At 35.5% G+C, this 24,890-nt stretch overlaps 2 protein-coding genes across 6 annotated transcripts in view; one reads left to right on the plus strand and one right to left on the minus strand.

The window, feature by feature from the left end:
- Positions 1-24,890, minus strand: part of LOC150083510 (uncharacterized) — a 101,624-nt gene that overhangs the window by 68,644 nt on the left and 8,090 nt on the right. The gene's annotated exons all lie outside the window — the stretch shown is intronic.
- Positions 1-24,890, plus strand: part of LOC150083511 (LIM domain-binding protein 3-like) — a 119,720-nt gene that overhangs the window by 16,761 nt on the left and 78,069 nt on the right. Inside the window, exon 1 of one of the 4 annotated variants that reach the window (XM_090378038.1) lies at positions 9,243-9,573. The exons of 1 other annotated variant lie outside the window; for it this stretch is intronic. In XM_090378038.1, coding sequence (XP_090234164.1) covers positions 9,463-9,573 — 111 coding nt within the window. In that variant the 5' untranslated portion in view covers positions 9,243-9,462. Of the gene's footprint in view, positions 1-9,242; positions 9,574-24,890 lie in introns of those variants that run through there. 2 more of the 4 variants (XM_090378039.1, XM_090378036.1) reach the window with 2 other exon arrangements.

Below are 24,890 nucleotides of genomic sequence, written 5' to 3' on the forward strand. Positions count from 1 at the left end.
TTAAACCAACAGGTATGGAATTACTTGTGTCGCCCTTTGATCCTCCTTTGTGAATTGGGGTCACATTTGCACATCTCCAGTCCATGGGTACCTCCCCTGAGTCCAAGGCAGTTCTCGTAATTATGGAAAAAGGTTTGCTTACTTCCTTTGCTGCCTCCTGTAATATAACTGGATAGATCCCATCCACTCCCAGGTGTCTTTCTTATGTTTATCTTCAACAATTTCTCTTCCACTTTACTCTCAGTTATTACAAAATCATCTAGCTCACTGCCAGAGTTTAATACACCTCTGGCACTACCCTCCCTGAATGTGTGAACTCCTCATGTGTGAATGTAGATGCAAAATACTCATTTAGTTTGTTAGCTACCTGAGCAGGATCATCAACAATTGAGCCATCGATATCAAGTGGACCAATCTGATTTATTCCCTTCCTTCTAGAGTTCACATAAGTAAAGAACTCTTTGCTGTTTTTTTTTGCACCCTTTACCAAAAATTTCTCGTAATCTACCTTTGCCTGCCTAACCTCCTTTGTGACTAGGTTACAGACCAGCTTATATCTATCATAGGCTTCCGTGTCACCTGTTAATTTATATGTATCCCATGCATTTTTCTTCTCTGCCACATGTCTCATTAGTTCATCTGACATCCATTTAGGCCTACACCTTGAACAACATTTCTTAGTTGGTATGAAAAGACTAGTAGCTTCCAAGATTAATTCTTTGAATGCGTCCCATTTTGAATTTGCTGTTGGTAACATCATCAGTTTGTCCCACCGTATAGAATTTAAAAACTGTCTCAGACCACCGTAGTCACCTTTACGAAAGCAAAATACCCTCCTGTTAACTCTGATGGTAGTTACCTCTTTGAGTAAATTCCACGTCAGCACACTGTGATAACTTCCACCCAGTGGTTCCTTTCTCTGCAGATTCTTAATGCATGAAGAATCACTACTGATAATCAGGTCAACAGTGTTACTCTTTCTAGTTGCCTCCCGAACATGCTGCTGTAGAAAACAATCATCCAATAAATCCACAAAAGCCTTGCTAGTCTGTGAGTGGCCAACGCACAAATTCCAGTCAATATCTGAGAAATTAAAATTCCCCCATTATAAGACAATCTTATTTACTGGTCCACTCTATTATTCTGTACAGTTAAACAACTGTACAGAATAATAGAGTGGTCATTAGGTCAATAACAGAGAAGTCATTAGAACTATAACACACCCCTGCTCTCAATTTTTCTTTCCCAGTGCTTATGTCACACCAAACTGACTCGACACTGCTCTGTCTGCCATGTCAACTGGCTGTACTTCCTTGGATTTCATGTTTCTTAACTAATAGCGTGAAACCACGTTTCTGATATCCCAACAATATCTGCCTTTGATGTTTTGACCAACACCTAAAATTCATCAAATATAGGCTCTAAGAGATCCGATAGCAAACCGCAGGTGCTTTGAATTGGTCGGAAGTGGTTCCCGGCCGCTAACAACTCGTTTGAACACATTTAACAGGCGTTCAGTCGGAGTTATATCCGATTGAACAGGATGAAGTATGGTAAAGTTATTCTCATGCTTTTAGAACCATCTCTGAACGATCTCTATCTTGTGACGCGGAACACTGTTCTGCTGTAATAATCGTTACCTGATGGATAAAGTATGATCAAGGACATTCTCTAACTATGGAATTCACACGTTGATCCACCGGAATTATGAGATATAACGTGCATGCTATGGAAACATAGTCCACACTATTGGCTTGCAGTGTTGACACTTGACACGATCACTATCTATTCATACTGCTGTGGCTATATACCGATTGTGCCGTTAGAATGGAACAACTGCAACCAGTATTCGTCGGGTCTGGCTGCATTTTTCCATATTTCCATCCAGTGCCAGAGTTTCTCTGTCCACTGTACCAGTAGCTGCTTGTTTTTGGCTGACAAGTATGGAACCGAGAATCCCGTATAATGCTGCATCCCATACATGACAGGATCCAATGCAATTCGCTGTTATCTGACTACTGTAATTGTGTCCAGCCTGTTAGACTGCAAGATTCTTTTTTACCTTCCATCAGTCTCTCACATCAGCAAGCTATCTCCGATCACGGCTGATAAGGACGCCTGACACTATCTCTGATGGATGTTTTGAGCAGCACTGAGAGTCCTATTCTAGTTTAAGAAAAGAAATAGCCACAGTCTTACAAGAGAAGCAAAGCAAGGTTACAGCCTTCATATACCGAACGATCTGTAGAAAGTGCACCCCATAAAGTTACTGATAGCAATGAACTCCATGAGATTATATTCCAGATTAAACATTTTTTTCTGATTAGATGGTTTTTTTTTTTAGATTTAGTATCCAACATATGTTGGAAGACAGTGTACGTTGGTAATAATATTTTTAAACTTTACTACTTGTTAACTATAATAATAAATTATCATTGTTATATTAACGGATCCCAAGAGTAAATTATATCCATAAAATTGTATTACACCTAGAAGTGTTAATCAAAAATATAAATGAATGAACTTGTTCCGAAACAAGCAATATATAAATAGAAGGTAAAAATCTGTCAATCAATGACGAAATTAATGATGAAAAATATGGAAAAGGGACCAGCTCATGCTGTACTTCTCTCTGGAATCCCTGCCCTTTAAATAGAAAAAAAAAAGCAAATAAAAACCTAATGTATGAAACCTTACGGAACATTTTGCAGCATTTTAACGACTTTAAAAACTATGTGCCAATGGAGCTTAATCACATTTATCAACAATCCGTTAAGACCTCATTTGACAACGAAAACCCAACGTGATCGATAGACCCAATTTTATCTTATGAGGTAATTTATAGACTTTTTTTTCACCCGAAGAGAGGACTTTTATAACATCTGAACCCAACAAGGGGTGCTAAACTTTTAATACTTGCCGCAAATAGCTGTAAAGTACCGAAAGTTACCGCCCATCTCTTCTGGAACTAACGCTTCCCACTATTAAAAAATGACTGAAGGTACTTCAAAGCTGAGACAGTGATTCACGGCTACCACACATGAGCTTCATTAATCTTTGAAAAGGTGACATCTAAGAAAACAACCTCTAGAGACGTAGACCCATCACTGTCTGTATGCTGCTAAACCATCTTTCGCTCACAGCACCTGCTGGCTGGCAAGGATGTGGAATGTGCCATACACAGAAAACTTTGCCTTCAACTGCAGTTGCAAATATGCATTATAATACCCGAGATGAGCAGGACTGTCTCCTAAAAATAATAAAATTCCACAACGGCATTTGGTTTTTATCTTAGACGTTCCTAAAAATCTAATAAAACCAACCAGTTTGTTATCACTTTGTCGCTCAAATCCAAAGGGTTAAATTGCAGCGTCTAGTATGCTCGTTATTTTGGCAGGAGATATCTGATACCATAAATGTAGAGATGGACTGAAAGATAAAGTAAAATTTTCATTGCTACGAGTTATGTTAATAAACATTTCAAAATAATTTTTCAATTTAAATTCTAAATACACAAACTAATTCTCTTCCCGGCATAACAATACAATAGTGCTGTGAAGCTATCTTTACAGGGATTTGAGAAGTACAGTAATTTGATGGTAGCTACAGTATTTATATAGCGGCCTCCGTAACCGAGTGGTCAGGAGCTGGAGTGGAGTAGCACACGCTCTTCGAGTAGATCGGGGTTCAAGCCCCTGACTGCTAAATACGGTCGATCTGACAACCCGCACTGGACCAGCGTGGCAGATTATGGTCCATTTCCCTCAGCATGAATTGTTGAGGAGGCTTCCATCCTGCAGTGGGTTGATAATGGCTGCAGTTAACTTTTAAAAGTATTTCAATTGTGTGTGCTTACGTAAAACGACGCCTCTAATTGGAAAAGGCTCTGGTAGAGCAGAAACATAAGAAAATATGTTTAAGCATAGAAAATCAGAAGACTATATAGTTGTTTGACAGAATTCGAGAGGATAAGAGGTTTTTCATTTTCACAGAACTGCAGCTTGGTTGTTTTGGCAGCCTGCCAGGCAGACCTCTTAAAAGCATGTCAATTCAAAGTATAATAGGTCAATTAATTTGAACATTCTTTTGATCCTAAATATCATATTCGAAAAAAGTATACGCTGCTAAATAATACGAGTAAATAAACAATCAACTCCTGAACGTCTTAGCAAACGGTTTACAAAAAAAAAAAAAAAAAAAGTTCACCCACATAACATACATATATTTAAATATAATACAGTCAATACTTTTCACAACACAAATCTTTAAACCGATTAAGCAGAGAGGCACTCTTATAATTACTAATTTCCAGCGAAACAAACACATACAAAACTGAAAGACTCAACTTGCCTGACGTAGCCGAGTGGTCAGGAGCGCGAGGGCAGCTGCATACCCTCTCCGGGTGGACCGGGGTTCTAGCCCGTGGCTGCCGAATACGATTAGCATTTGTATTGATTGATGTATTCTAAACTCCACTGACTTGGTGGTCATGCTGGAGTATAAAGAAGAAATTTTTTTTTGCAGAAAAGCTAATCCGAATTTGTGTTCGAGGATTAAACAGTCAACGAGAGAAATACAAAATATTTTGATAGCGCCTTCATTTCTTCCCTTACTTTTAACTCAAAGGAAGCATAAGCTTCTCGAGTTGACAAATCATTTTTAAAACGCAGGTAAATAATTCCCGCAAAGAGCCAGTAATTATCTTTTAAAATTTTGGTACACTGCATTCAAATAAATAATAAACACAAGCTTGAAATTTAGTATTACAAACATAACAGTATAAGAAAAAAAATTAACGAAACACACCATTACACAACATTAGTTGTGTGCTGGTCTTTAACTATGGTATGCTTGCGTACTTGGCGTACAGAAAGAACTACACTGTATAATGGAAGAACTGCTTCAGTCTATGTATTTCATTTTTGATCAGACTTCTTTTTTGACAGCTACTAAATTCTCAGAAATGTATGAATATTATCAAGCAACCTTTTAAAAGTGTTTTGAGAACATGACTGAACACCGTGTTCTGTAAACTACCAGTATATTTCGGTTACTATATTTTCTGCTGAGTATAAAATACATTAGTCTCTTCTTATACATCAGAAGTGTATATTTAACCTTTCTTAACAAAATTAACGCATTCAAATCAGAGAACAGAGGGATCATATGCGAACATATAGGGTGGTCCGAAAGTCTTATAACGCCCTCGTCACGTGGATATAATGTCATGGAACAGATATAAGGTAATTGAAAACGGAGGTAGAAAGCAGATTGCAGTTTATTTTGCTTTATACTAGTCACAAGAGGTATATTAAGGATACAGACGATCAGGAAAACCCCCATCATTTTCGTGAGTAAATGATCTTGCGCCATGTCCTGTGGGATTTTTATGGAGCATAGCCATGTTGACTTTCATAAAGACAACCCTCACAGCTTCCTTCAGCTGTTCTGTTGTCTAGTATATTTAGTGACAGACTGTCACAGCAAACATTATCAGGGGATCAGATCCGGAACGTTCACAGAATGTAATTCGGAATACTGAACTGGTCGTATATTTTATTAGTAAATTACTTTCGGTACATAGTGTCGGGACCACCATCCTAGCCAGTGCAATTTTAAAATTATTATCTATCATTGCAAGTTTTTTTTCCTTCTTTAAGTTTTCAAACTCCCACATTCAATATTTTTGAATTGGAACATGCTGTTTGTATTCAAAAAATTAGCCATAGAATTCTGAATGGTAAAAAACTAATAAAAATAAAGCAGAATAAGCAAACACGTGCCTAGCAAAATGTTTATTCATACCAGATACGTGTCTGGTATGAATACTTATACAAAATAATACTTATGTTTTACTATTTTTCACCGCTCAACAAAGTCAATGAGGCTACCTGCTCTCTGATGATGGAACCAAATAGTTTCGAAACCGGTTACAGTGATACCTGAAGTTTTTAATAGATAACGGATTCGCCTAATGGTTGATGTTATCCGATTAAAAACGATATTAGTTATTTTAGGTTGACTATTTATATATATATATGAAAAAGAATGTTAATTCGGCATTAATTCAGACTTAATTCTACTTAATGATTTTTTTATAGGTTCTTAACATTCTTTCTCTCTTTTTTTCTCTTGAACTAGGCTTGGCATTTTGTGATTAATAACTTCTCCATCTATATTTATTTTTATTTTATTTTACTTTCATTTGTAACACACACACACATATATATATATATATACTCGTTTCTAAAGAGCCTATATTCAAGCGCTGTTACCATCGCAGGAGGGACAACAGTGTCCCCAAACGGTTGACTGAAAAACATAATGCAGAGAAGAGTTATTTTATGAAACTATTTTAGTTATTATTTATTTATTATTATTATTTTTAATTTCAGTAAACTACTCAGAATAAGACACACACGGTTTGGTTTTTTTATCTTTTTTTTGCCTTATTTACCTCACATTTTGGGACCAGAGGTCTTTGCATATACTTTTGAAAATACATTCTCTCAATTTATGATTAAAAAAAAAATGTAGTGCTTCATTCTCCCTTCCATCAGTGCAGAGGGCCTTCTTGGACGCTCCGGAATCGGGTATTCTAATTTCCAATTCATCCCACAGGAATTCTACTAGGATTGAGATGGGAGCTTTCTGGTAGTCGCGATGTTCCTATCAGTGAGATCACAAAACAAGGAGTCATGTTTTTATGTGGCGTGTTCCAGGAAACTGTCACAATATATGACACTGTCGTTTGCAATCGTCATAACTGAAGAAAGCACATTCTGGTCGGAAGAGCTCCCCAGGCATTCTCCACACCAAAGCAGATACATATGGCTGGAAGAGCATATACAATATATATATATATATTCCGTAATACTGCTTTCCATTAATCCACAATTTAGCTTTGATGCATCCCGCAACATACTGAATTGCTGAACCTTGCAATTGGCACTATGCATTAGATCTGATTATCAGGAGCTTATGTGCAGTAGCTCTACCACAGAAATTCATGACATGCAGCAATGTGCGAGTTGTGGAAGCACTAATATGATTACCTGTGGTTCCTTGCGTTTACAAAGCAAGAATCTCTAAGGGTAAAAACTGCCGTATTACAACCACCCGAGAATTACCTCATCTATCCCTGTGTATTATGTCTGTAAATATTCGGGTGTTCTATGGTCAGTTTGCTCGTTTTTCTGGACGACAAAAAAACCAGTTGGGGAAGGGGTACCATGCTATTTTCGCCTGAGACTGGCTAACTCAACTAAGGAGTGCAAAAAGCCCATAAAAGTTCCTCGCGTCATTGAGAGAATTCGAACTCTTTTCCAACGTGGAGAGAATGGTGTTATAACCACTGTGCTGCCCGCGAAAACGATCTCTAAGATTAGGTGGCATGAAGATGTTATCAGTTTTCACAGGCTCTTATCAGTAAGGATTTTGGGGATACGTGGTTGTTTCTTCACCGCAGAGTCAGCCTTAGCCTTCCATGTAGATGCGAAATTAATTTCAAAACGGAAATTTTTTTTCCCCTAAGAGCATTTCAGTATCATGCATACTTCATAAAGTGCACGACAACTGAACACAAAATGTTACGTCCTCTGATGTGCATATATTTGACACCTAAAAACAAACTAAAATCTTCCAGCAGAATAGCAATGAAGAGGTAACTATGATTTGATTTTTTTAGGCGTTTCCGACAGTCGTCAGCATGTCAGTCTTTACTCTCTTCCCACATATCTTTGCTCCTTTGCGCTTAAAATATTTCTCCAGTCCCTCTTCAGAAGACACTCAGGTCAAAGACCTTTCCGGAGAATGTGCCGAAAATATTCCTCTCAGAGACAGCGATAAGATATTTGTACAACATTGTACCATCAACCGCAACTTTCTACAATTCTGCTAATTCTAGAAAATAAATGAAGGAAAGAATATTTTAACCGCAGAAGTGTCTAGGCTGTCATTTTTATATAGCCCAATTATCACTATTTTTCAAAACTGCTTTAGCAGTCCAGTAGCTTCAAAATAAAAATATTAAAACTTTCATTTCGCAAACACATTAAATATATTGTGAAGATCACTGCAGAGTGCAGCGCGAGATTAGTATTATGTTATCGACAAAATATTTTCAGCATTATAATCACATATTTTACAAGTTTATGGATAATTTAAAAAGAACTACTAAAGTAATATTGTTCATTTATCTTTCTGGACTTTTGATGAGAGAGATCTTATAAAAAGTATCTGGGACAGTTTTTCATTTTCAGTATTCTCTCTCTATATATATAAATATTGGAAAATTTTAAGAAATTAAATGTTTTAATATAAAATAAAGGGGAATATTAAAAATATTAGCTTCATCTAGCAATAAATCCAGAGATAAAATTAATATTTACCAAATAAATTAAGAATGCACGATGATTTTACGTTTTCATAAGTAGACCGTCTTTCCGTGTATAAGAGAACTTTTGTTTCTATTGATATTTAACGGGGCAAGATTAATTTATTCAATTTATATTATTTATGTTAAAGATCGTATACAGAGAAATTATATTATAAAAGTGTATACATTATAGCAAATTATAATATATAATCGTCTTGATCATATATACTTCCATGTGGGTCTTTTTTGAATCCATGAAATTTCTTTGAATTTCTTAAATCTAATGTCTCCAAAAAGTCGTCTTAAAATACAATAATCTCCTCTGGTTCTTTAGGCAGTATGATTTTTCAGAATATATTTTTTATTTGTGGTCTTTCAATAGCAAACTGTTACTACTTCTGCCATACCACAACAGATTAAAGAAGAAATACTGACAGTACCATAACGACAATAACTAAATCGCCACAAGTGTCTTATCACTGATTATACTCTATACCCGAAAATAAAACTTTCGCTTCACACATTCGACTGTAGAGTTCATTAAATCGAAAAGAAAGTTAAACATATTCCAAAAGAATATGTTGCCTAGCAGAAGAATTTTCTTTACACGACTCGAGGGAAAAAGTTTTAATCGAGAAGTTATTATAATTTAGATAACTTCACCAGAATATAAGAAGGGCCATGTGCCGCTCCCGGAAGTGTTTGTTATTTGCGCGTGCTACCTACCACCCTCGGTAAAGTTCGCGAGCATATCCTCTGCCTCGAAACACCCAAACGAGAAGGCTATTTTTACCACATCGCAGAAAACGGTAAGAGGAGGGGAAGAGAAGTTGGCAGCAGTCTGGACCAGCTCGAATGGCCGTGCCCTTGCAAGGAACGCTGTCATAATACAGCACTCTTGGACCGAAACGACGACCACCTCCGCTTTTCTTCGAAGTCGACAGGAGCCCGAGAGGCTTAAACGAATCAGTAATTCCTTCGGCCTCATCGGTGAGGCGAAGGCCTTTCTGTGATGTGTTTCTGACTCCCGCATTGGGTGGTGGATCTTATTCTTACGTACTTCTTTGTGTACATCTAACACTGTCATGAGTCAAGGAATTCTCAACGTCAGCCTTCGCAGAGAGGGACTAGGGACCGCTTGGGGATTCCGTCTTCAAGGAGGAAAAGATGTGGGTTGTCCCCTAACTGTTCAAAGGGTAAGAGAGTATATTTATGTATTATATGGGCTTTATTCTCTAACTACTTGACATCGGAGGAATCACTGACTTAAAAACAAAGCCTGAAATACAAACGTCGGCTAAAACTGAAACTGAAATAGCGATCATTTGATTTCTTCCATATTTTCTATCTTTCACTGTCAGAAAACAAATTTCAAATCTTATGTTTCTGCAAATTGTACCAGTTAATCGAATTATTTCTTTAATTTTTATAAAATGTTATTTTTTTTTATCATAAAAATTCTACTGTATGTACTATACTACATATCACTCAATATGTCTGGTTGTTTACAATTTTTAGAAAATATGTCAATCATGATAGGCTATGCTGAGTTAGTCAGTTGCAGATGAAAATAGCATGGTTCCTCTATAAAATAAACTAAAAAGTTCCATGACCAAAAAGTAAATAAATCTAAACAGTACAGGAAAAAAAACTTTGACTTAACAGCATGATTTTGCCCTTTTCCTTATAATATAATTTTTAATATTCTTTTTTAATTTGTTCGGTTTCATATTTTTCGTATTTTTCATATTTCTATCCTTCAACGTTTTATGAAATGCATCGAGATGGGCGATTTTACATATTTTGAAATTCCATCTGAAAGTGTTTCAGACAACCAAGTAACTATTCTGCAGTTTAATTTCTGATTGGTACTTCAATTTTATAAAATTTAGTTTGAAGTTTTGATTCATATATCTAAGTTAAAACGGTCATTAAAAAGCGTTTATTTTATTTCGATAATTAAACATTGATAATTTTAAAACTGCTCACATCTAGCAACAGTTTATTTGTATACGGTAGAACACGCTGTGCTCAATCGAAAGCAAGTTTCTTGAACTCGAAATATTTATAATATTATTCGGGTGTTTATTGACGCAACGGCTATTTAGGCCATATAGTAGAAATTTATGATGTGATATGCATTTCGCCAAGGGAGGCAAGTCAACATGGGTTCCAATCATTTTACTTTCAAAGTAAACGTTTACATTTAATAGAAATTTTCAAATTTCAAACTTCTGTCAAAAATAAAAATCTGTCAGTTCTGCATGTCTCAACGATGTTGATAGATAAAAAACTGCTTAAATTCCGGGTCTGTCGTATAGGGACAATTTACAGCGCCGCACAGGAGGTTCATTGTGATGACTGGCCACATATTTTGTTCCATTGTGTAGAACTGAACAGGAAAATAATATCGAATCCATTTGCCTAGACTGATTTCATATTGTTATTAGACAAAACTTTTTCGCACAGTGTGGTTCGTAAAAAAACCGGTTTTCATATTGAGTTGTTAAAACCGAGCCTCTAAAACCGGATTCGAATATTTTCTTTGTTAGCCCTCGAATATAGATTTTTGTTAAGCACATTTTCTTTTGTTTGTTCGTTTGTCTGGATCGTTCAACTGCTTTATGTTTTAAACATGTTTTTTTTTTTTTATTTTATTTTATGTTTAGGTATGAATCTCATGGGCAAGTGGTCCAAATCTAGGAGGGGTACCTTTTATCTTCCCACCTGTATCATGGCACGATGCAGGTGTACTCATTTACGACTGAGTGAGTCGGAGCGATAGCGTAAAAGAAAATGCTCAACATTTCTCCGTTCCATCTATCTTGTTGGCCAGGCAAGTTATGGAACGCCTTATTGATGGTTACCCACTAGAAACAGATTCGCTGAATATTGCATCAAATTTCAATCGCAGAAAGTTTTTTGCTTCTTTATTCCTATTAAATTTGCGATCAAATATTCTCCAAAAAGCAGCTTCACCAAATTTTGCTTTTATGTAATTTTGAAAAACCAACAGATTTAACTGGGGGGGAAAATTGCAAGTAAATAAATAAATAATTTCTTTCTTGAAAATTTTGAAACTTGCCTCGTTTAGACTCTTCGTTCAGTGCTTGCGGGAGTGAAGCATAGTATTGTGCCTTTGTTATTTTCAATATTTTTATTTAAAATTGTCGGTGATATTAATTCCTACTAATTAATATTTATTACTCTTAATATATCTAAGATGAAATCAAATGTATGGAATTATTTTGCTCGAAAAGCAAAGGTAAAGCACAATGTTCGAAATGTCAGAAGATAATGAAGTCGTCTGGAGGATCTACATCATCTTTGATGTTGCATTTAAAGAAAATGCATCAGATTGATATTAAACAAGATAACAGTGAACCTCCCGTAAAAATGGTAATAACATTAGAAAACTTTATCGTTAAAAAATCTATGGAAGAAGAGATTTCAAAATTAGCTGCTTTAGATGGATTTTCTTTTAATTCAATTGTCAAGTGTGAGTTTATATAATCAAGCCTTCACCTTCAGAGAAATAAATACGATAAATTACCACCAGCCTCAGTGAATGGAATTAAAAATATGGTTCTGAATTATTATAAAACTAAGAAAAAAGAACTCATTCAGCATTTCAAAAATTCATTGGTTTTGGGTGCAGGGTATTCATTGACTCTAGACGAATTGAATTGACTCTAGTCTATACAAAATAAAAGGTATATGAATATAAATGTGCATTCAAAAGACAATCATTGGTCGTTAGGTCTTATTGAGATTAATGGTTCACTTGAAAGAATTTGGTTTGAACTTGGATGAGGATATTGTTGCCTGCACCACCGATGGAGCAGCAATGATGATTAAGTTTGGCAAGCAAATTACGCGTAATCAACAATGTATCGCCCATTGTATACATCTGTCAGTTATAGATGTACTTTATGAAAAAGCAATCAATTATGGTGCCACAGTCTCTGAGTCTCCCAAATACAATGAAGAAAATGAAAATAATGAAGAAAGTAGTGATGATGATGATGAAGAAAGACAGCAAGGCATGCTTTATCAAACCGACTTTACCGATGAGCTCATTTATTTCTTCAATCTAATGGTCAATATTGCACAAACTATTAACAAAGTCAGAAAAATTTGAAAGCTTTTTCGAAAATCGCCTACTAAAATCTTCAATAGAATTTCTGCTTGCTAAGCTTGATACAGCAGAAAACCCATTTGCTTTAAAGTTTCACCAAAGCCTTTTGCAGCGTTACAATGCAAGACGAAATTGCCAAGCTGTGGCTTTGCTGAGCTATATACACAACCCCAAAAAGTTTAGGAAAGAGATTCAGGTTCAAGAACTTTTGATTTTCCAAGTAAACAAGTTTTGAAAAAGCATGCTGAAGAGATTTATCAGAGATTATTTGCAAAACATTCCGAAGGGGTCTTAGCGTTGAATGAAGAAACTGAAAATAAACGAACTGTTCTTTAAGAAGAAAACAAAGACTCGTCTAGTTCCGATGTTGGAGATACACTCATGCGAGAGTATGATAGTGTAATAAAAAGATTAACTGAAGACCCTTCAAAATATCCGAGTAAATTGGAAATTAGCAAAGACTTTAAAATTTTTGAGGCAACTAGCAGTAGAAGTGAAAAGCTGGAGAAAGTTTATAGAGCACTGCTGACCATTAAACCAACAAGTGTCCAATCTGAGAGAGTGTTTTCGATTACTGGTCTCTTTAACACAAAAATAAGGTCAAGAGTCTATCAGGAAAAATTCTTAATATACTGTGTTTTTTAAAGGATCATTTTCAGAAAAAAGCTGAGCAGTAAATAGTAAAGTAATTTCCCCAAGCTGTTTTTTTTTCACATTATTTTTTTATTTATTTATTATTATTATAAGGCTTATTATTTTTTTGTTTACTATATGAGACGATAGTTTTTATTCAAAGGATATGAATACAATTTGTAATTTTGTTTAATCTCAAGCTGGTTACTTTTTTGGAACATTTTAATTTTTTTATTTTTTTTACTATAAGAGGTGATAGATTTTGTTTAAAAGATTTGATTACGATTTGTACAATCTATCCAAGATAAAATAAATACCTGTGTTATAAGCTTTTAGTTATTTTCCCTAAGTCTGAGAAAATCGGTTTTAAAACCGGTTTTAAGAGTAAACTTCGGTGAAACTCGGTTTTGAAATTTGTCGGTTTTATGCAAGCCCTAATTATAATGATCATAGACATCTTGATATTATTAATTGAATGAGTCATCTTTCATTGTATTGTGAAAAATTAAATGAGATGTGTCTATAGAAACCTTTTCGATCTATATCATGATAGACTAATCTATAAAAATAAACAGGTCCAGATAATAAACAGGTGACATTTTGCGAAATACTTCACCTTTAAAACGTGAATTTTGAATGTAAAAATGTACAGTTCAAGATTCTTCCATTTTCTTATCATTTTAATATACTGTATAAATTTATCTGACCACTTCTTTATCTTAAACTCTGAGAATTTTTCGAAAATTACTACACATCACAAATCCATTATATGAATTAATCTTTCAAATATCAAATATTTGAAAGCATCCAAATAAATATCCAAATAATATAATATCAAATATTTGAAAGCATCAAAAATAAATTTATCTTTTCCATTAAAGCTAGAAAATTGATTTATAATTTTCTCTGATTAACTTTCAAAATCTTGGGTAAACTTCTAAATAGCATTCTGAATTCCATTTTTTCTTTAATCCCAATAATTAAAATCAGCTAGACCTTTCACCCCAAAATATGAGTTCTGTTAATTGGAGTAACATCATCGTGGCTCCTCCTTAGAGGTTGAATGACTTCCAGATATATTTTTTGCGGGTCCAACTACTGGTAAAAACACAATTGTAATTAATTTAAGCGGGTAGAACACACATACGCGTATAAGTGCGCGCGCACATATAAATACATAGCGTAAACGGTACTCCCAAGGGACGGGAGATAACATCAAGTCATTAACTTCATGCGGAGTATTTAGATCCCTTCATCTGGCTGCTTTATTTCCCTAAGGTGTTGTTACCCACATCAGGATCGTTTGCTCTAGCCATATATTAACACTAACTGCCCCGTGTTGGTAAGGGAGATGTGGCTGAATGGCTCTAAGGGTTGTAGTTAGTTTCTAGTTTCCAGTTAATGCATGTGACAGGAATGCAAAAGATGAAGATGTTTTCCCAGCATTACGGAGTACTTCATTATCATCAACAGTAAACAGGTGGCAGGATTTTTCCTTTTAATAGCGACAAAATGATGTAGGAAGAAATATAGCGAGTGCCAATGTCCAGGAAACGGTTGATAATTCACATGAAACTTCGATGACAGATAGTTTATTAATGTCTTACAGGCCTCCAAGCTACTGAAATAGCTTCATAACTCTAAGAGGAAAGGAAAGGGAGAAGAATATTTGGAATTAAAATGGATAACAAGAATTCCTCTATTATCAGTTACACTGAGTTTGTGATTTTTGCGCCTTTGACAAAAACATGAACTGAACATTGAACAACTATTCAAATGTAAGGCGTAGTTTTCTGGTTTCTTAATATTCAGTGCAGATTTTTAATTACGTTGTAATATTCTGAGACAACAATTACTGATGGGATTCTGTTCGAATTGCGCTTGGTTGCTTTTCATCAAGTGAAGAGATGTCCTGCACCATATATCTTACAAATATTCGGTTTTTTATCTTAGTAAAAAACCGAAATTGAAAATTTCGCCAATGCAACTAAGGCCATGAGGAGTCAGTATATGCCGTGCCTATTGACTGCATGTATTCTGAATAACCAGAGAGAGAGAGAGAGAGAGAGAGAGAGAGAGAGAGAGAGAGAGAGAGAGAGAGAGAGAGAGAGGGTTAACCAATGTCAAGGGAATCACAAGAAGTGAATAGTGAAGGGAAGTCGTAAAGAAAAAATTATGTAAGTAGAGATGAGAGCAAAATAGAAACCATTCGTCCTTGTGCTAGCTATATACACACATCAGTAATGAAAAGCCTATTTTTCTACGACGGCAGCTAAACATGAACTGGTTTTTTCTTCATAAAGCGTATAAAGTTAGCTGTCTGGCATCCTTGAGTATAGAAAGAAATTATCGATTTGGCAATCGTTAGCAGCATGGAGGAGCCGACAAGGTAGAAACAGGTTACGAGGCCAGACTTGCCAAGATCAACAATGGAAACCACGTCAGTTGGTGAGTTCTGTTATCTTTATCTCTTGGCGTCATCCAATAATGCTGTTCGCGACACTAGACTCCCGAGGGCACTTGTACAGTACGTACGTGTCCCTGCACATTAGCAAGTGAATGATAGCAACTAAGTGTCTCGATTAGTCAGACACTATTTCTGTATTCGTTCCTTCTTTCCAATCCCTTGTGCATAAACTTCCAATGAATTTGACTGAATAAAAAATCGATGCCTGGTTAACTGTTTACATTAAGAGAAAGATATTCAATCACAAAGCAGAGTTTATTACTTTGGACATATCTTTCAAACATAAACAAATAATTCAGAGATGTTATAGCACTATAGATGAAATCACAGTACGTCATCTTATGACATCCAAGAATTAGATCACAAACTCCAATGCACTTATTACGTTATTGTTTCTCAAAGCTATCACCATTCGCAGTAGGAAGTGAAGTGTCATATTAGGGCCATCCGAAAACTAATTCATCTGATTAACGGGATTCGAACCCAGGCCTTTTCCACCGGGTGTGGAGAAGATGGTGATTATAATCACAGTGCTAACCGCGCTGACTTGTCACGAACAAACCGCTGTGGATCAGTTTGTGCAAGTGTGTAACCTTACAATACTGTTTTGTATACGGTTGCCGCCGGATGTAGTTTTGTAAGAACTACGAATGGTTAACAAAATGAAAGAAATTAGTTAGTTAGTTTCGCGTGAGAGAATTGCATTTTTAACTTGGATGGAGTTTTTCATCCAACCAAACTGACCTTAGAATAAATTCAATTCATTGCATAATACATTTAAGTCTCACAGATTTAAGTGCCTTGAGAATCAGTGTACTGTGTCTATGTTTCTAGTTTTCATTTCACAGAATGTACATTTTATGGGCCTTTTCCACAACGTAGCAGAGTTAGTAGGTCTCAGGCGATTGTAGCATGGTTTTCTCTTCCGGAAACTTTGGTTTTTTGACTGGCAAATAGCAAATTTATCACAGAACACACGCGATTCATAAAACATATCAGTATTATATACGGCGTAATACGACTTAAGTTGCTGATGCCCCTAAAACCCTACAACAACAAACCATGGAAAGTTGCTGATGCACCACTAAATTGAGTTTACTGGTGCATCAGCAACTACCGAGACTATAAGGCACGCAAGGTACAGCGAACTCAATTAAAGTGGTCTAATATTTTAAAATTAAAATTCACCAATAACACAGGACTCCTATTCAAGCGTTGCCTTCTTTCAGTTTGCCACGCTGATTTCAAAACTGACCTCTTTTTTTCTTTTTTTTTGTTTGTTTGTTTTATTTCATAAGGATTTCGAACTCTCACATTTAATACTTTTTGGACCCAGTAGAATCCAACTTTTTGAACCCAGCCTATCTCTGATTGGCCATTGCTTCTTTGTAAGTTTGTATGAGAACCCGAAATCAACCGGCGTTGTATTCGTGTCCTCATATTCCATTGACATATGAAAAATTACATTTTAACGTAACCTGATTGCTGACCCAACAACACACAGAGAAAAATAAAATAAATTTTCTATTTATACTGCGGGATGGCCACATGGTCAAAGGAGTTTATAAGACGGCGTACAAGAAACAGTATCGTATTTAGCAGTCACTCTAGCCTTCAAATCTCCAAAACGTAATCTTCACATTTAACTTTATTAAGAAGTCAGAGGTTTTCGTACGTCTCCTTGAAGTGAATCGAATGAGGAATTGGAACAAACAGATAAATGCTTGCTAGCTCAATACTGGATGGAGATGATTTTCGGAAGTTCATAAAAGGACATTCATGCACGCTGGTAAATTATTTATTTTTATTTGATTTTCATATATATTTTATAATCAGTTATAAGATAGCTTCTTGTTTTTGCTTTACCAAGTAAATTACAAAAGACAAAAAACTTTTTTTAGTCATACGCAAGAATATAATTATCAGGTAAATATATAAGTAGAATCCAGGATCTCTATGTATACCCTTTATAAAAGTACAGTATAACGGTTTCACCACTTTTCATGCATTTGGAGCTGCTTGGGGGCGAATTACGTCGGAGACCGGGGGAACTCTAAAAGGATTCTTTGATCGTAGCTGTAGTTAGCTAATTTCAAACAGAGAAAGCAGGGGTTTCTCCGTGAATTGTTCCGGAATTTTCGCGTTTTCAGTCAGCACAACTTGTAATTTTTTATTACTTGAATACAAAGACATTTCGCTCAACTTGCTAGCCACGTGCATTAACTGTACATGGACTGGAATGGTGACTTTCACTTCCTCGTCCTCCTTCTCTTCTTCTTCTTCGTCAAAAACTTGTCCTCTCTGCTGATGGTTCTTATATGTAGTTGTAGTTCAACCACCTCCTGAGTTGCACCAACAACAATTAATCAATGCTGGTGAAACCACTCTTTCCATATCATTTCATATGCGAGATGCCATATGGGAAGTTTACTTTTAATATCGTGAAAGAGTTTTAGAATAGTTTTACAACTGCGCTACAATTAATTAAAAATCCACAATAAAATATTAAATATTATTTTACGATGGATCTTTGAGATGGAGTTTTCGAGAACAAACTGTATGGGACAATTATCAGCAGTGTATTTTATTTTAGATGATTTTCTTTTAAATCGTTTTTAACCGATCTGTTTAAAAAAACATAAAGTAAAGACTTGTTGGGTTGTAAGAGTATCGGCAACTACGGCCATGTTCCCGTGTGCGTTGTCTGTAAATTGCGTGTGTTCTGAGGTCAATTTTCTGTTTTGCTGGACGAAAAACCCGAATTTATGGGAGAAAAAACCATGCTACCCCATGCCTGAGAACGAATAACTCAGCTATACTGCGAAGAAAACCGAGAAAAATTCCTCCCGTCATCGACGGCATTCGAACTCAGGTCTTTTCCATCCGGTGTGGGGAGGATGGCGATCCTACCAACCGTGCTACCACCAGGGCGTAAAGGCAGCATAGAATACAGAAACAGACGTACCAATATCTGTAATACTTCATTTTTCTGTAAACTCCAGCCGCTATCATTTTTCAACTTTATTCGATTCAAAAGTCTGAGATTTTTTTGTAATATATGTCATGGATTATCAACCTTGAAATTTCAAATAGATATGAAAATTTTAGACTAAACCTTCGGGTATTAAGCAGTGCTGCCGCATGACCTAGTTAGGCATGAGCCGTGATGTAGTGCGGTTAGCGGAAGTGACGTAGTGGTTGGATGAGTGCTACTTGACACATCCATAAAATATTGCAAGTTCCTTCTCATCCCCTCCAACTAAATCTTGTAGGATGTTCAAAACTCAGTAGTTGCTAATGAGCACGCGACAGCTTCTGAGGTTAGTTTAAATCACACGGATATAAAACATGCAGACTGGCACTTAGTTCTGTGTAAGCATCTCCTATTTTTGAAGAACCAGTTTTTGCCGAGTGTTCCTAAATTAGCAATGTGAAAAAGAAAAGCTGCTGTCTCGCTGTGAATTGTACAATGAGTCATCGGGAAAACGTAAAGAACTATTTGATCTACAGTCATATGACCTTTCACCTCTAGCAGTTAAAATAGAAAAACTCATGACATAATGTTCAGAGCAACCAAGTTTATTTGATGTTGACAAACTACAGGATATATAGTTGCAATGTCCAAATGCTGTCAAAGATTTTTAAAGCAATGAACTGCAAAATCAGTTTTAAGGCCATTGACAAAATAACAACACGTTTATCTTAATATTTTTCCCATATGCCTATGGAGACTGTTATAAAGCGTCATCATTGTTACTTGGGGGTGATGTTCATTCAATATGGCATTAATATTCATTTAAGAGGTTACATATTATTTATCATTTCGTCGCTCTCAGTCTTATCATTTCATCGCTCTCATTATATCTCTCAGTCGCTACATATCACTTAATCGCCATTAACGCCTAACTGAATATCATATGGCAAATTCTTATAAACCACGCAAAAAAGGGAGATGAAAAAAAAAAAAAAAAACAAGAACACAAATAAGAAAATCTATTTTTGCGCATTTGAAAATTAGGCCGAAGGGTTGAGAAATGGCAGTTGAAGTTTAACATTAACAAATGCAAGGTACTGCATATATCAATGTTACGCTTCAAGGGAAGCAGTAACCCCAGAGTAACGTACCAACTGTGTGGTACTACACTCAGGGTTTTGGTTTTTATGGCGCATGAGCGGCTTGCTACAGGGCAGTGGAAAAAGAAAAATACCTGGGGATAATTGTGTAGTGAGATATGAAGTTCCCTGAGCAGTGTAGACGGGCTGCTTGGACAGTTAATGGGATTTTGTCATTGATATACAGAAACTTTGCCAGCAGGAATAAGGAGGTGATTATCCATTTGTACAAGGCCGGACATTGAGTACTGTATATAGGTTTGGAGACCTCATTTTAGGAAGGATGTAAATTTGTTGAAATGCTTGCAGAGAATAGCAACGAGATTGGTGAAGGGAACAATAGGGTGCGCTTACCAAAGAAAGGCTTCAGTTCTGCAAACTGCAGCGTCTGGAGACTAGGCACCAAAGAGGAGATCTGATCGAGGTGTTTAAGGCCTTGAATGGATTGAGTAAATTAAATTTAATGGCATTCTTCTTCTTTCTTAGACTATACACATGAATGGGTATAAATTCAAGTTGAGGAATAATGATTGCAAGATATATGTGCAGCAGTTTGCCTTCAGCCAGGGTTGTTGATTGTTCCAAGAAACTTCCATTTGTGGTTGTTGTTATTGAAGTGGGTAGTTTGAATAAATTCAAGGAAGAACTAGCCAAATTATTGGAGGAGATGGACAGCTCTTTTTTTTTTTGTTGGGCTGATGCTCTATAAGTTATTTTCTTGGATAATTTGCTAATACTAATCTTAATACTTACTCGACGTCTATAATCGAATTTTATCCCCTCTGTATGATTCTTAATTGATCTTAGCGCATTCTTTGTTTTAAAATTTTGCCGGTCGTGGCTTGCTTAAGGTAAGACGAAATACAAAGCCAATATTAATTTCTTCTATCCAACGAATATACATTTCAACTATGACATCTGTTGCCGGCCTTATTTTGTAACCTGCTTCATGTTACAGAGACATTGCATTTCGAGATATGCTCGTGGGTGTGACTGCAACGAATTCGATCAGGTTCTCATCAGTCTGTTGATAGATTTCAGAGTTTTCCGTGTCCCTTTTTAAGGTCATTAGTCATGTGCGATAAAAGGGTACTATCAGTGTTACTGACTTTAATTAAGCCTTACCAACAAAGAACAATTTTAAACTTCATCAAATAACTTTCGTCCGTAAGTGCAAGCCTCCTTGAAGGCATGTGTGAGGTTAAAATACAAGCAATACAATTTTTTTTTATCTGAAAAACGGAAAGGTTGGATGGGTCCAGTAAGGATCGAAGGATAGGACAATGCTTTCTACAGTCCGAATGTACTTCACCCATTTAAAAATTCCTGGCTACAATACTGTAAGGTGATATAAATATCACTAGTAGACACTCATAGTCATGGAAAAATCCGAGATAAGCTTGCCATTCAACGAGACAAAAATTCTGCCACTAGAATAGCCACGTATAAATTTGAGTGTCTATTTCTGTGTAGGAATTTGGAAGGAAAGTCTTGTGGTAACATTTTATATATTTTCCACACGAATCACTTCTGATCCGAATGGAATCCATGCTTACTCAAGGAGTAGTATTATTAATGAACGGAAATCCTCTTAGATTAAAATAGCATCGGCAGTTCGTTTAGAACCGTTCCCCTTCATTCCCAAAGGGAAATCGACGAGGCTATATGCTAGTATCTTTTTTATATTATTATTTTTCATCAAGGCAACTAACTAAGTCTATAAAGCTACAATCTAATTAGTTGGTCTCGGGCGAAGGCTGCATGGTTTCTCCCGGAAACTCAGTTTTTTGTCCAGGAAGACAGCAACCCGACCAAAGAATAAAAGTAATTACAGTCGCAATATACAGATGCCTCGTATTATTAGTTGCTTTGGAGCTTGAACCGAGACCTGACCAATATGCTGTCACTTTCTTGGGTTGTTTCTCGAGTCTAGTTTTGAACCATTGGTTGTCGTTTCTGGAACAATGAATGCCATGCGTTACATTGACATTTTTTACAATTCCACTCTTCCTACTCTTTGGCAGCAGCAGTATGTGCAGGGAACGCTTTCTGTTTCAGCAGTTACAATGCACCATGTCATACTGCACAGCCTGTAGTGGTTTGGTTTGAAGACACGGGCGTGCAAATGCTTCACTAGCGCCAACCTTAATTTCATATATATATATATATATATATATATATATATATATATAAGTAATGCTGTATATTGGGTATTATTTAAAAGTTTTGTATAGATTATAAATTATATAAATATGGACTTCTGGTTGATTTTTGAATCCAGTGGGGTATGCAGATGAACAACGTATAAAGGAAGGAGATGGCTATGATTTGTTGTTTGTGTTACGCAAATTGTTTTGCTCATTTTTATATGCCTCTTGATTACTTTATCACTACTGTTTTTAATTATTGAGTGTGTAGTGATTATTTGCTCTATTTCTGAAATAAAAGTAATTTTCCATAACACTGCAACATATGTTTATAACCAACAAATACAAACAATGTTCTTGTCGACGCCCACCAGACAGGAAATGCGACTTCAAAATTTTGAAGTAGTAAAATGCTGATGAAGGCTGAGTTTTCTTACTTGTTGCCGTAGTGTCGGGGCTACAGCCGCTCAAAACCCTCTGGATTTGAGGGGTATTGAAACAAACACTACGTTCTTCCTTGGCCCGCTGAAGTGCCTTGTAGAATTTCTTTCTCAGGTATTCTATTTATTATTCACAAGCAACCTTCATTTTATTCATTTACTCTCTCTAAGTTTTCATTTCTATATGTTTTAGTGAATTTAGTCAATCAAGGAGATATATTGTCTTGCTAGCGTTCCGGAGTTTTCACTTCTGAAAAATTTACATCTGCAAAGAGACATACCGTTTCACTGATTTTTTTTTATTTATTTATTATTTTTTCGTTTTCCTTCCTTAGAATTTCTGAAGTCCCATTTCCGGCTTTCTTAGTGTCGAAAAGAATATTGTTAGAATTTCATTCCCGAAATCTAAAAAGGGACCATAATAGTTTATAAGCAATGAACCGTAAAAAAGTACTATTTTTTACGATTCATTAGACTTATTTATGTAAACAAAAATTTGTTCTGCATAAAAAAATTCAAATATTTTTTTTCTGATTGTCGTGTAAAGCTATGAATTTTATAAATTTTGTTATTAACTAATTTCCTTTACAGTCCATGAGGCAATTCTTTTGTGAAGAAATCTTTCGATAAACATTTAAAAATATACTGGACTGCCACCACTTATACTGTTTGGCAAAATTCACGATATTGACAACGTAATTCCAAAACTACAATTAGTGTTCTTATAGCGCTGAGGAAGTTCTGAACAGATACAGAGCACAGTTTCAGAAGAATGTACTAAATAATAAGTTATAGGTTTACATAAAAATAATAGGTTATATGAATGTAGGATATGAAGATGCTTATCACATCTACCACTGTTTTCAATCGAAAATCATGCAGAAAAATTGACCCGATTGATGCCATTAATGACTTTCCTTATAAAAGTGAAGTTGTAACCATAGCTGTAACCTTCTCAACCGTATGTACACGAAAAGCTGCCATTAAAGAAACTAGTTCCATTTCTTTTTATCAAACTTTAATCAGAACCATAAACATTTAAACTATAATGGCGTTACTACTCTACTTGATTATGTTCTATAAGTGGAATGTCCCGAACGAATTAAATATTTATGATCCTTACTGGTATTCTTTCAAGTGGAAACCCACTAAGTGTTTTTGTAACTGTACCTACAAATTCGAGGTCAAATCCTGATATGTTACTTACGGTAATAAATAACGGTAAGGTACATATCCCATACTTCCCAATGGGGACTTCTACGAATGTCAGTCACTATCTGAACTTTAAAAAAAAGTGACCGACGGGAAAAAAAATCATGAAAAATCTCTTATGTTTAATAATTAATAAAACATAATCTGAAGTGATCATTAGACGAGTTTCACTTGCGCAGAGTGGAAAGGAGCAACTGAATGATATTGAATCTAACTGCGTACTCAGAAAAAAAAATCGGCACAAAGGATTTTCCGCCATGAACTGGCGAGAAATAAAACACTGGCTGGAGGGAGATACAGTTAATAATTCCATACATGGAGAGATGCCTTTATCCGGTTGATATGTATGGAGCAGTTATATGGTCATCGGAGTACTGACTACTGAAATGACTGAAACAAAGTGACGCACAAGTGAACAAAAGGTGTCGAGATCGATATTCCACATTAACCTCAACCTTAAACCCTGAAAACATAGACTACAAGAAATAAAGGTAAGTACCCTTGCAGAAAACTTTATTTAAAACGGTCAAAGTGACGCACCAAATCTAAGTGGAATGTGGTAATTAACAAAAACTCAGGTGTCCAGAGAAGAAAACAGAAGAATATAAGAACTGGAACTGAATTTAAAGGAACTCTAGATATCCAGATGAACATCAGGAGAATATGACCTCAGGAAAGGGGTTATGAAGTTTCAACAGGGAACTACATGGTGGTCCGGTGTTCGTCAAGTCTTATCTTTGAGGTGTCAGAAAAAAAATAGTGGACGCTAAATTCAAGGACTTTCAAAGGTTTACAAAAATAACTAAAGCTAATAATTAATTTAATGCAAAAGATGAATAATCTGTTTTAATTATGATGTCATAAAAGTTTGTGTTAATTATGATGTCATAAAGTTTGTGTTAACATAAAATGAAGGGCATAGACTGTAAGTCTGTCTTTTGTAACAAGCATTGAAAGAAAAATTGTAAACATATTAATTTATAGCAAATTATTGTCAAGTACAGAAATTGTATAAACAAGAAACTGTAAACATTTACAGATCTACCCTCCTAGTCTGACGGTGTTACGGTTATTTTTAATAAACGGATAAAATAATACATCGTGCACTATTTTACATTAATATATATATATATGTATATATATATATATATATATATATATAACTGATATTAAATATTAAATCAAAACTAATGCCAGTAGCATGGCAAAAACTGTTGAGCGAAAATAATAAATTAAACATAACGATTAATAAACAGGAAGGGAGAAGAATAAGTAACAAGACTAAAAAGTGTAGCAGAAAATCTCCATATAATTTAGAAAATCCAATTAAAAATAATAAATCAATTTTAAAATTTAGAGCCAA

Source organism: Mastigoproctus giganteus, chromosome 7, assembly GCF_048544385.1.
Source record: "Mastigoproctus giganteus isolate SK-2022 chromosome 7, ASM4854438v1, whole genome shotgun sequence".
Lineage (NCBI taxonomy): Eukaryota > Metazoa > Arthropoda > Arachnida > Uropygi > Thelyphonidae > Mastigoproctus > Mastigoproctus giganteus.